The 13,569-nt window shown below is 41.4% G+C and overlaps 1 protein-coding gene across 3 annotated transcripts in view; it reads left to right on the forward strand.

The window, feature by feature from the left end:
- The window catches only part of SLC24A2 (solute carrier family 24 member 2), a 277,206-nt gene that overhangs the window by 154,891 nt on the left and 108,746 nt on the right, over window positions 1–13,569 (forward strand). For all 3 annotated transcript variants that reach the window (XM_017500645.2, XM_017500646.2, XM_037728523.1), the window contains exons 3-4: window positions 2,518–2,556; window positions 5,157–5,265. In XM_017500645.2, the coding sequence (XP_017356134.1) occupies window positions 2,518–2,556; window positions 5,157–5,265 (148 nt within the window). The remainder of the gene's footprint in view (window positions 1–2,517; window positions 2,557–5,156; window positions 5,266–13,569) is intronic.

Below are 13,569 nucleotides of genomic sequence, written 5' to 3' on the forward strand. Positions count from 1 at the left end.
TGGGTGAGCCCCTGGAAATGGGCAATTACCATAATAGTCACACTTCTTATCTCTTGCAACAGGGCTACATAAAAGGAAAGTAGAGGGGTGTTTTAATGGCCTCCGCTGCCATTTGTGTGTATTCCTAAATTTACCCATTATACCCTGATGTATATTCATGTCTGCAGATCACACTTGAAAGAAAACTAATGATGTCAACTGCAGACATTAAACAGTGGGAAATTTTGTAAAGAATTTCAGACCTTTCTCTGCACTCAATTTTTTCTTTGTAGAATCTATATACAAGGCATTTTCTTTCCACTTTTTATGTATTATGATCCTCCTTGCTTATGAGAGAAAAAGGAATTCAATAGAGTAGATATTTTTTTCTTCCTTTCAGACTAAAAAACAGGTTTGGATTTTTTTTTCCTTCCTTAAATAATTTAGTTAGATATATTTTTTAAAATTCAAACTCAGCTGGTGATGTTTCTGCCCTTATAAAGCCCACCCCTTTCTCTCCCCACCTTCATCCTGTCCCTTCGTGTTCTATCACTGTGGTATCAATTCCAGCTCATAATTATTGGCCTTCCATTTAGCCACAAAGTGTAAAGTTGCTAACTGATGAGGAGTGCTCTGACGGTTCATCTCAATGTATGTCTACAGGCTGAGCTTACTGCCCTGGAAAATTTCCCTGAGGGATTGCTCTATAGAATGTGAGGCCATTTGTTGAGCTGTCTGATGTGGAAGGAAAGAAAAGGAGAGGACCTGCCAGAGAGAAGCAGGATTTCAGAGGAAAGTGGGAAATCAAAGGACAGTTTCCTGTCCACTCCACTTCCACAACAGGCTCTGGGGAACTAGGGCATCAGGATATTTCCCTATTAGCGTTTTTAGAGAAGTCACTGAGAGAGAGCTTCTAACCCAAGAGGTATGGCAAATATAGAGATGCCCACAGGCTGTGCTCAGAAATTACCACCAACCCAGAACCCTTCTATGTCTGAGACTTGCAAGTTCTTCAAGAGCCTATAAAAATGCTTGGAACCAGAAGGGGAAAAAAACACATTGGTATTGACTCCAGAATCCAAAAATGTATCTATAAAAATCAAAATTATTAAATGTTGAATTCAATATCCACAAAATATTTAACATCAGCCTCATTATGTATTAAATTGCATCTTCTTAAAAATCCATTACAAGTGAAAACAAATTGTAGATTCGATCTTTTCACTTTGTAAGATTTTGAGCATGCTAATACTAAATTAAATGAATGGCACATAGCCAATAATTTGAAATTCAAAATTATAAGAGCCCCTTCTATTTTTTTTTACACAGAACTGTATATTTTAGGTGAACTGTATATTTTAAATGGGGTATGGGGAGATCTTAATATCTTTATATGACCTGTGTGGTAGACCCTAAAAGAGAAAGCCTAGAGCATGTGAAGGTTTTAAAATAGCTCTGCATCTGGCTACTCTTCTCTAAGTGTATAGTTATTCCTGAAGACATCTGCTCAGACCCTAATGGGGAGGACCAGAAGGGGAAGTGTACCAGTTTGTTCTTGCTGTCTGCACCTGTAGTTGAGGTGAAGTGATGAAGGTAGTGTCTAAGCATGAGGAAATGTTCACCAGGCACCTGTATCTCGTTGGAGAGATCCCAGGGTAGTGCCTGATTCTGGCAAAGAAGGAGAGTTCCTATTGAGTTGAGGAAGTAAAAGCTGTCCAGGTAGGTCATGTGGGTAGAATTCCACTGCCCCCTTGTCTGCGTTGCATTCACTACCAGCAGATTGCCAGGCCTTTATGTGCGCTTGTGTTCTAATCCACATTTCCCAACTGAACAGAGACTTCTATTTTTAGAATAGAAAACTCGAGGTAGTGGGAACAGAAGAAAAGATGGGTTATCTGATTTCCCTGTAGGATAACCCTAGTCTTTAATTCAGTGGCCTAACTTCTGTGAGCTTTATTTTATTCATAATACATAGAGCAATGAGTGCTGACTTCCTCCGAAACATACAGAAAATGACATTTCTTTGCAATCCCATCTCCCAGTAACAACAACTAATAATAATTTGGTATCATTCTTGCAGGACTTTTTTTCTTTACAGGCACTAAAGTATTTGTAATTTATTTTTCTTTATGAAATGAAACAATAAATATTTATAAATGTTTAATTTTTTGGCTATCAATATATCTTAGATATTTTTCATATCAGTACATGTGAATTACCTCATTCATTTTAATGATCACATGGTACTCCACTGCATGGCTGGGCCACAGTTGACTTAACTGTTCTGTATTGCTAGGCATTCAGGTTGGCCATTCAACTTTGACCTTTCAGAAGAATGAATCATGTACCTAAATAAACCATTATATATTAGCTAGAAATATATATCCTCAGTCCCCTGTTTTGGCTTAACTCATCCCAGGAGCAGAAAGAACGAAATCTTCCCCTATACTGATGCTTGTTATTAAATGTAAATGTCATATGTGATTCCTCACTTATTTATTTCTTTGTCTTTTGTCTTTGCCTTTTCCTCTTATGCAGCCATCTGCAGCCAGGGACAAGGATGAACCGACTCTACCGGTAGGAAGCAGTGGCTTTGTCTGTACCTGCTCGTGTGCCTGTGGAGAGTGGGGGGCGGGGGTGGGAGTAAGAGGGGTTTGTGTGCTCAAATAATCACTCTTTCCCTTGGAAAACTTAAATAGTCTAACCCCTGATGTGTACTTCTACTCCATGCTACAATTAGTGATAACTGAATTATGACATTCACTGACTCATGTTTTCTGGGACTAGGTTTCAAAAGTTCGAATTTCCTATTCCATTTGGTATGAACTTTCTTAGGCATTGGAAGAGTGAGATATTTCCAAATTGCATTCCAAGGGATGCTGAACTAGTATTTGGGGGTGGTGTGGATCTAATGCTCAGTATCTGTTTTCTTTGTGTATATGCAGGCACATCCTCTGATTGGAAATTTCTTTTGGCCTCATCAAAAGAAATGCTGAATGAGACCTATATGCTTAATATGTATACTTACTTCCCAAAAGAATGCTTTCAGTATTTCTCGAGATATAATCTTTTTCAGATGAAGATCTCCACAGCAGAGTTCTTCCAGTTTCCAAGAATAAGGACAATAGAGGTTATGACAAATTATTACTGATAAACACATTTTTAGTTCCTATTTAATTAGCACATCACAATTCAAATTTTGCAGCATGGTAAAGAAACAACCTTCAAAATTTTTGTGTTCAGCCATGAAACAATGATTACATTTCCATTCTGTTCAGGTCTCCTAAGCTTGCTCCTAAAATATTTTGAACCTTAATCATCTGAATCCTCTATTATAACACAATACATTCAGAAAGGTTTAAGATTTTCAAGGCTAAAACAATTCATAATAAAGATACATATGACCCTGTCTTTCCTCTTGTAATGCTCAGAGCAAAGACATGACATTCACTGAGAGCCCATAGAATACACCTGATCCAGTACCAGAAGCAGGGTACAGACTCAATCTCTTCTACTGAGGAGCTATAATCTGGTTCACCATTGAGACACCAGTAATCCCCACTGATTCTTTTCCAACCCTATTGAATTGGCAATATGATTTCCAATAGAATATTACAATGAATCACACTAAGCAAGCCAGATTCTTCGGTTACCTCAGAGTGAGATTTTACCCATACTTTCTACGGGTTTCACGTTTGTCTCCAAATGTGTGGACCATGATTATTAACAAGTATTTCACAAAATAAGAGCCTATGGGTAATAGTTTGAAAACACTGCCCAAGTTAATTAGGTTAAACATATTTCTGTAGTGTCAGACTTACTGGTCTAATGTGTAGTTTGAAACCCTAAGGTGAGTTGGTCTAGGATATAGCACTTTCCAATATATATTAAATATGTATTTGATCATGGAATCTCTTATGGGGCATTTTTGGGGAAGCCCCCTTGTGGGTCTGGAATATAATGGAATATTTTGGAAAACCCTGTTATGCAGAAGTTTAAAAGACATGACAAAGAATAGTATTTTATTTTTACCTGTCCCAGAAAATTTACATATCAAGCTTTTATACTGAAAGTTCAATCCGAAAGGAATTCCTTTACATTACAATACCTTTCGACTCCTTAAGTCCGTCTGTCTGTAAAGCTTGGCTGCCTCAGAGCGTCTTCCGCTTGTGATCATCAGCACAAAATCAACCGTGGGGAGGCAGCAGATCCTATTCAGGGTAAAAACCTGTCAAAATACAGAGGAATTGGGAGTTTATAGGTTGTTTGCTTTTAAAGATAGAAGAAAAAGAGTTTGTTGGCAACTTTAGATACTCATTCTCCCTGCTCACCTACCATTTTCACTTATTTGGCCAAAGGATCACAACTAGTAGTTTGTGCCAAAGGAGCCCCCCTCAAAGTCAGGAGAGGTCTCATGGCTTCATGACAGCAGGTTCTGTCTCCTTGAGTCTCACTTCACACAGGCCATGCTGCTTTCTGCATCAGAGGGGTAGCCCCAGGGTGGAGACAAATAGCGCAGGAGATGTGAACGACGAACATTTGGAAAGCAAGGAGAAAATATTAGCACCTCTGTCATTTACTGCGTTAGTCTTCTTAATTTCTGTTTCTGAAAATGTTTTTTATGTTTCTATTTTCATATGTGTGTCTATGTAGATATGGGCATAGATACCTATTTATATACATTTAAACATTTTACTGATAGGATGCACACTTCAAAAATGTTAGCGACGACCCACTGGTTTAGAGAGTAGTGTTTGAGAAAAGCAGACCTGGGACCCATCCCTCCAGCCTCCACTTCCTGTCAGTATGACTTGGACACCTCATTTCACTTCTCTGAGATGAAATGTCCTCATCTATCTAACAAGAATAATAATAGCATTTACTTTATAGAGTTCATTTTGCCAATGAGATAAATGAACAGATGTGAAGCATATAACACATTGCCTGGCATTTACAAAGCTCTTTTTTAACAGAGAAGCAATGCATTCATTTAGTAGGAAAGGATGTGGGACAGCCATTCCCTCAGGGGCTTTGAAATGTACTTTGAAAACCTTTGGCTCAGTAGTGTGTGATCATGCCACAGAAACGAGTGGCCACCAGACTAGGTGAGGATCTTGTCTATAATGCACTTGCCTTTCATTTCTGAGACTAACCACCTCTTTGGTTTCTCCACTCAGGCTAAGCCGCGTCTCCAGCGAGGTGGAAGCTCTGCCTCCCTCCACAACAGTCTCATGAGGAATAGCATCTTTCAGCTCATGATACACACCCTTGACCCACTCGCTGAAGGTAAACATCAGGCTTTGGTTTGGGAGCGTGTTTGGGGGCGGAAAGGATGTCAAAAGTCTTCTCTACATAAAACATGTTTGTGCTGTCGTCATGCACACCTGCCAGCCTTCTCTTGTTTAGCATTTGCCACAAGCCGCCCTGGCCCTTTGACGTGCTTTATCTGTAACAGCTCAGTTCATGATCAGTGGTTTTTGCACCAGGAGTAGGAAGTGAGGTCTGTGTGCTGATTCTATCTTTTGATGCCTCCAGCGTAAATATAGTTTGTTACGAAGCAGAGAGGACGCAAAGGTTTCCCTCCCTTCCAGCTAAAGTAACAGTTGTCTTTTGTCATCATTTCTAAGTTTCAAAACAAAATTTGTGTGTGAAGCCAAGTTGTGCACCTTAAAAAAGAGAGAGAACTCTTGATTTAGGAGGGCCGTGATTGGTTTGGGGAATGATATTCACGGCAGAACATTGAGACCGTACTGATTCTTTGGCAATTGGAGGGTGAGAGGTGAGCATCTATGCATCTAAAAAGCCCTCTCTCAGAGAACTGCTTAGGAGCTGTCATTGGAGACCCAAAAAGCCAGGCTCACCTCCCAGTGTAACCACATGAACTATTACAAACAACCCATTATTGTGTACTTCCAGTGTTACTCAGGCACAGTGAAGCCAAATACATTGTGTTTCTTCAATTGCATAAATAGTCCGCAAAATTATTTTCAAGTAGATATATATTTGATGTGTCGAATAAATATTAGTTTTGCCTCTAGTAAGGGGTTCAAATATAACCAAGTGTGTTCTCCCTTCATCCCTGGACTTTATAATTTGCAACTCAATGCTACAGTGGAGCTAATATAGCCCAGGAAACAGATACGTGCCACTGAATGCAGCCGGGGATCTGATTGTCAAATCATGTCATATGAATCAGAGATCTTACCCAATATCCAGCTTTGCTAAATAGTTTCAAGAATATAGGCAATCAAGAAATTCATATGAGGTAAAGAAAAATCTGAGACCCAAGCGTGTCTCCCAAGGACCTATATTCCTTCACTGGACACACATCTCACTCAGAATAATAGGTAAGGAACACAGGAAATTCTCCCTGCAGAACATGGAGCATTTCAATCACAAAACATCTCCCTGTTATACCACAGAGAGTTGTATAGCTGATGCGATATTCTCCAAGGAGCCTTGCTTCGCAGGTCCTGGAATATATTCACTAGAGGTAATTCTTAGCCAGGAACATCCTACATATCATAACTCTATCCACTAAGAAGTCCATTTGACAAGGAGATTAGACCTGGTCACCAGCCTTCTTTTCTGTCCCCTGGGATATGCCCCCAGAGATGGAAGTAAAGGGTTTGCAGGCCAATTGCTTTAACTCCTTCCTCCCCACCACCAAGCAGTTGTGTGACTTTGGGCAAGTTAGGATCTCTAGTATTTGGTTTCATCATCTATAGTTATATTAATAGTTATCTGTGGTACCTTACAGTTGACAAAACATTTTTGCACCTGTAAACTTGTGTTTACAATAACACTTCATAATTAACATTATTAATCTCCTTTCACAAAATACAGCACCACTAACATAGATCTCAAATGTATCTACTGCTGCTCTCCCTCCTACACCTCGTTATTCCAAATCATCTCCATCGCTTGCCTGCATTCCTGTGGCAGCTTCCTAGCTGATCTTTCCGTTCTTCCATTGCCACTGCCTAGACATATGTTCCACGCAGCAGCCCAAGTAATCTTCTTAAAAAGTAAATCAGGTTATGTCATTTCTGCTTATAACTTTCAGTGGCTTCCCAGGGCTCTTAGGAAAATTGTGAAATCCTTGCACAACCAGTATTTGTGCAAAAGGAGCCCCCCTCAAACTCAGGAGAGTTCTCAGGGTTTCATGATAAGAGATTCTGTTTCTTTGAATCTCACTTAACACTGGCCTTACTGATTTCTGGATTGGAGCTTTAGTCCCAGAGTGGAGATGAGATAGCTCAGGAGATGTGCAAGACAATCCTTTGGGAGGCAAGAAGAAAATATCAGCCCCTTCATCATTTACTTTGTCATTCTTCTTAGCTTCTATTTTTGAAAATGTTTTTGTTCATATTTTAGTATGTGTATCTATATATAATCGATATGAATAGAGATATAGATATGAATATAGGTGCCTATTTATATACATTTAAAAATTTTGCTGATAGGATGCACAATTGAAACATGTTAGATGGCAGTTGGAGGGTAGGAGGTGAGCCAAATTATGGTCTACATCAGGGGTCCCCAACCCCCAGGCCCTGGACTGGTACCAGCAGGAGGTGAGCGTCTGCAGGGAAGCAAGCATTACCTTACTACCGCCTGAGCTCCGCCCCCTGTCAAATCAGCATTGGCGTTAGATTCTCATAGGAGGGCGAACCTTATTGTGAACCTCGCGTAACAGAGATCTAGGCTGTGCACCCCTTATTAGAATTTAATGCCTGATGATCCGAGGTGGGAACAGCTTCATCCCTAAACCATCCTCCTTGACCCGGCCATGGAATAATTGTCTTCCACAAAACCCATGTTAAAAAGCTTGGGGACTGCTGGTTTACATGATCTGCCTCTTGCTCCAAACTCAATTTCACTCTGTTTTAGCCACACAGAACTTTCTGTCTTCAGACGGACACCTCTTCCCTGCCCCAGTTTTTTGCATAGGCTGTTCTCTCCACTATAACATTTTTCCTTTCCCCCACCCCTTTCCATTTTTCCCTGCTTTACTCCTGCCTGTTTTTCAGCACTCTGTGTAAATGTCACTTCCTGACCATTCAGCATAAATCAGGGTTCCCAATCTTCATCTGTCAATGCACTCCTTAATTTTTCTTTATTGCTTACATTATGATTTCTGTGATTGTTTATTTATTGCCTGTTTCTGCCAGAATACAGGAAGTTTCTTGAGAGCAGGGACTCTATTTTATTCACTAGTTATCCACAAAGCCTAGAAGAATACCTGGTACATACTAGCGGCTAAGGCTCAGAGAGATTAAGCAACTTGGCCAAAGTCATGATATTGACCTGATATTGATCATGTGAGAGAAGAAAGGAACAATTTTATGTACTCCAACTGAATTATGATCAAGGGCCTGAGTATGTTTATTGGGGGTAAGGCAGTATTCTGTAGCAATTAAGAGGACAGACTCCAAAACCAGACTCTGAGTCCAGATCCCAGTGCTGCATTTACTAGCTCTGTGACCTTGGACAAGTTACCTGACCTGTTCGTATCTCAGTTTCGTCATCTGTAAGATCAGGAAAATATATAATGATGTCTGCATTTTGGGTTATTATAGGATTAAAAAGTGAATATACATAAATCATTAAATATACTCCCTAGCACATCTTAATTACCATATACAGGTTTGGAATTATTCTGTTTCATTATTTTAAAAAGTAACACAATACATGATTTTTTTTAATTCGAAATATTCCAAAGGTTAAGGTGGAAAAAAAAAGTCTTCGTCTTTCACCAACCTTCTAATTTTCTCCAGTTCCCCAATTCTCCACAGAGGAAACCACAATTCTCAGTTTTATGAAGCTCCCTCTAGAGATGTTCTGTCATATACAACTCGTGTGTGTGTGTGTGTGTGTGTGCACGCCTGTGAGTGCAGGCATGTTCTTGCCCACAGGTCTCAACAATCTAAATGTTTCTGGGTTTTGTTTGGAAGAATTCAGTTTCTGGTAGGGCTTGTTTCTGCTTTTTCTGTTTGGAGAAGAGGTTATGTTTTGCTTCTGTGAGATAAGAGAAAGTGAATCTAGTTTGCCTCAGAGTTGGGCCATCAGTGATTTTCCAAAACACCTGGCCCATGTGGAGCTGTGCTGCAATTAAACTGTTTGTTCCTGCTGTAGCAAGATGTGCCTTCTGAATCCAGGCACCTGCTTTCAAGGTGAAACCTCTCCCTGAAAGATGTAGGAGGCTTCAGTGGTGTGAATCTGAGAGATGCTGACAGCCATAATCAGCTCTGGACTTGAGTGATTGGAAAATATGGAAAGTACTTCAAGGCTTTAAAATTGCTCCATAGCACGCGGCCAAGAAAGCAGATTGCTCTGGTATTTTTCCCCCAAAATTCACAATCATTTTCCATTCCGAGAACAGCCAAAAAATTAACCCACAGCTCTCAGAAATAGTCATCTCTCTTTTAGTTTGCATCTAATCACTTGATTCACATGTCCTTGTGCCAAACTGCCACCTTTTAACAACATAGAGTGTGCTAGTTACATCATCAAGTTGATGGCATGAACGCTGCAGTCAGTGGGTAGCTTCCTTATAGCACTAAGAAACAGTTTGCTCATGTCACTGGTGTTCACCTGGTGGGGTAGTGCATTGGCATTACTGGCATATGGTGTATGTTCAAAAGGAAACTATTCAAATGCATTTGAAAACATAATCTAGGACAGATGGCCTATGGAAACACATTCTCCTTTGTCTCATCTGTGCCACTCAGGTGTCGTTGTTGTCCAATATCCAGTGATTGATCCCTTGCCAAAAGCCTTCATTAGTGTTAGTTCAGCCTCTGAAGCCTGAGTCACGAGGGTCCAGCAGTGTTTTGTGTTTCATTATTTGTTGATGTTGATTTAAGCCACTAAGCACCCCAAGACTTAGTGGCTTAAAACAGCCACCATCTTATTATTGCTCATAATTTTGTGGATTAAGAATTTGAGCAGGGATCACCTGGGTGAGTCTTCTGTTCCATGTGGCATCACTGGAGGTCATTTGATGAGATTCATCTGGGGATGCGTAGGCCAGAAGGTCTGAAAGGACCTCACTCACTCTTGACACCTACATAGGAAGACACATTCGAAAACTGGGCCCAGCTGGGTCCCCTGACTCCCCAAGTGATCTCAGGACCTTTCCATATGGATAGGCTTGTTTTCTATGGTAGTTAAGGGTTCCAAGAGCAAACCTTCCAGAAAGCCCAGGCAGAAGCTGCAAGGCTTTATATGACCTAGCCCTGGGAAATCCCAAGATGTCACTTGTACTGCATTCTGTCAGTCAAGCAGTCACTAAGGCCAACCCAAATTCATGGGGATGAAATTAGACTCCACCTCTCAATAGGAGGAATACCAAAGAACTTGAAACTACCTGTGATCTCATCCAGTCTGTTTCAGGGACATACATTGCTTGTTGGTTCCACGGTTGATTGTTCATTGGTGCGCTCTGGACAGACCACGTTGTGTAGAGGGGAAAAAGCTGGCCTGCCTGGGTGAAGGTTTAGTCCAAACAAAACTGAGCAGTGCCTTTACAGGGACACAAAACTGTGAACAGGACATTGTTCATGAAAAGAAGGAATCTGCTTAAGGCAGATGAATGGTTAGACTAAACGTTTTCTTTCCTTTATAAGAAAGCCTTGAGGAACTATAATTATTGGTCTTTGAGATCACAGAATGGCTGTCTAAATTGATCTTTCTAATAAATTCAGTGTCCTATATTGATTTTAACATTGTCTCTAAACAAGCCTTTATATTTGCTCAGGGGGTACATCTTCATGAACCTAAAACAAGGATGTGGGGTGCTGCACTTTTGCAGTGTGAAATATCTTCTCCTATCAATATGTCTCATAATGATATCACCAACTAACATTTGCAGAGTACTTACTGTAGGCCAGGAACTATGCTGAGTGCTTTCTTTAACCATCTCATGTAATCCTTCCACGAGCCCTACTCCATCCTTCAGAGGACACTGACATGTAAAGAGGCTACGGCTTGCCCCACCAAGGCAAGGTGACGAAGGAAGTAAATGGCAGAGCCAGAATTTGAACCTCTATCTGCCAGACTCACAGTCTGTGTTTGTCGTTCTTCGCTACTCTGCCTCCTTGTGTAACCTCATGTCCAACCCAGCATTCCTTGTTCTCCTGGTGTAGACCCTAGCCTAAATCACAAGAGCTCTGCCCCATCTCTAGACTAGGGATAGATTTTTATTATCATTATTATTTTATTATGGTTTTTACTATTCCTCCTACTGCTACCACCACCACTACTACTTAGGAAGACTTGAAGAACCTCTTTTGCCAGAGAGAGCTTTTTAGAAGCTCTCTCTTCCTCTGGTTTGGGACAAGGAGAAGAAAATAGAATGCTGGGGATAAATATGTTCAGGACTGACCTTTTTTCGGAAAAAGGAGCATAGAGAAAAAATGGTGATGTCTTCCCCCCTCCGCCTTCGTGTCCTCCTGATCCTGTGCCTTCGTGGTTTCAGTTCAAAGAAGTGAAAACTGTAAAACATGTGGCCTTGAACTGCTCCTAAACCTTCTGCAGCCCAGTCTGCCATCTCTAGAAAGGAACCGGCAGGTCGTATTCGGCAGGCATATCGGCATATATCTGCCCCCAAAGACTTCAGAGAAAGGAATACCACAGTCTTTTCTGGTGATCACAGTCACCACAAGGAAAATGACTTTTAGAAATTCAGGGGTGAAAACTACCACCTTGACCAAAGAGATAACAAAGTTGTTAAAAAGAGAGGGTCTACTGTATGGTAGCATTTTTACTGAACAAAGTGTAGGATTCACACTATGGGCAATAGTAGCTTCCACTTATTGAACACTTGTCTCTTATATATCTCATCATCCCCACTTCATGGATAAATACCAAGGCCCAGAGCAGCTTGGCGACCTGCCCAGATGGAGGTTATATCTCTACCCACATTGATCTGGTTCCAAAGCCATTTTCTCCATCTGCTGAGTACTAGGAAATCAAACACAGAAAATCCCGTCCATGACTCAAGATGAAAATTGTTTTCTATTGGTTGTTTTTTGTTTGTTTGATTTTAGAAACAGCGTCTTGCTATGTTGCTCAGACTAGACTTGAAGTCCTGGGCTCAAGCTATCCTCCCACCTCAGCCTCCTGAGTGGGTGGGACTACAGGTGCCTGCCACCATACCCAGCTTGTTTCCCGTCTTTGATGAAAAACTATGAGCACAGAATCAGCAGAGAGGAAGTCTAGTACAGCATTTAATAAGAGTGAGGATTGACTGAAAGTAGACCCCCTGGGTTTTATTCCCAGCTCTGCCCTTCACTATCTGTGTGACCTTGGATGACTTGTTTACCCTCTCTGTGCCTCAGCCTCCTCATTTGTTGAAAGAGAGTAATAATACCTACTGCTTAGCGTTGTTTTAACAGTATACGAGCTAATATATGCTGGGCATGTTGGCATACACCTGTAATCCCCGCTACTCTGGAGGCTAAGGCAGGAGGATCACTTGAGCCTAGGGGTTCAAGGGCAGCCTGGGCAATGTAGCAAGACGCCTGTCTCTTTCTTAAAAAAAATTAAAAATAAAAAAAAAAACTAAAATAATGAAGAGTATATGAGCTAATACATGAAAAGCATTTAAAAACAGGGCCTGGCGGAAAATAAGTGCCAGTTAAATGCTAAATGTTACTATTAAGAAATGACAGAAAATGACCTCAGGATAGAACCTTGCTTGCTCCAGAGAGTCATAGTGATAATGTGTTTAGCTGTCACATTTGAGCTCTTACCAGGTACCAGGTACTGTGCTTTGCAAACATTATCTCACTCGACTCTCTCAGCAAGCCCATGAGAAGGAACCTGTTAACCCTCATTTTACAGATGAGGAAACTGAGACCGCAAGTGGTTTTCTCACCTGCCTGAGGCCACAGTCCTGCGATAGTAGAGCCAGCTCTTTAATGCAGATGGTCAGAGCCAGCCCCACTGCTTAATACTCTCTGTTCCCTCCACCTCTCATGAGCAGTCCCCCCAAGTGTCATGCTTCTCAGATGAGATCGATTTGAGGAAATCTATTTTCACAGGTCCACACTATGTAACTCTGTAGTAGACGACAGTTACAGTCAGATGTGTTCACCTTCTTCTTCCCATCCCTAGTAACCTTTGTCCTGTCTTCTCAAGTTCTCAATTTATAGGGAAGAGATGGAAGTTCCCCTTTTCCCTCTTTTTGAAGGGCTGCCTTTGACCTATGAGTCCAAATTTTTTATAGTGGCTCTGAATCTTTACCCAAAAAGGGCATGCCCCAAACTTGTCCACAGAAGAACGCTGGTTCCCCTAAAATGTAAGTCAAATCATGCCCCACCTCTGCTCAAAACCATCTCACCAACAGCAAAAGCCCTAGACCTCACAGTGGTCCCAGGCCCCCTGCGACTTTCCTCTCTATCTCCCTCCCTTTTTCCCCTCCCACCTCCTCTCTTCCTCCCATCCTCTTCTGTTCTCTCATCCCTCCTTCCCTCCTCTCCCCTCCTTTCCCTCCTTCCCCTCCCTCATCTCCCTGTGCCCTTCCCTCACCTTCCTCCCTTCCTCCCCTGCTCTCCGCCCTCCTCTCCCCTCCTTCCCCTCCTT

Source organism: Cebus imitator, unplaced genomic scaffold (assembly GCF_001604975.1).
Source record: "Cebus imitator isolate Cc_AM_T3 unplaced genomic scaffold, Cebus_imitator-1.0 Scaffold267, whole genome shotgun sequence".
Classification (NCBI taxonomy): Eukaryota; Metazoa; Chordata; class Mammalia; order Primates; family Cebidae; genus Cebus; species Cebus imitator.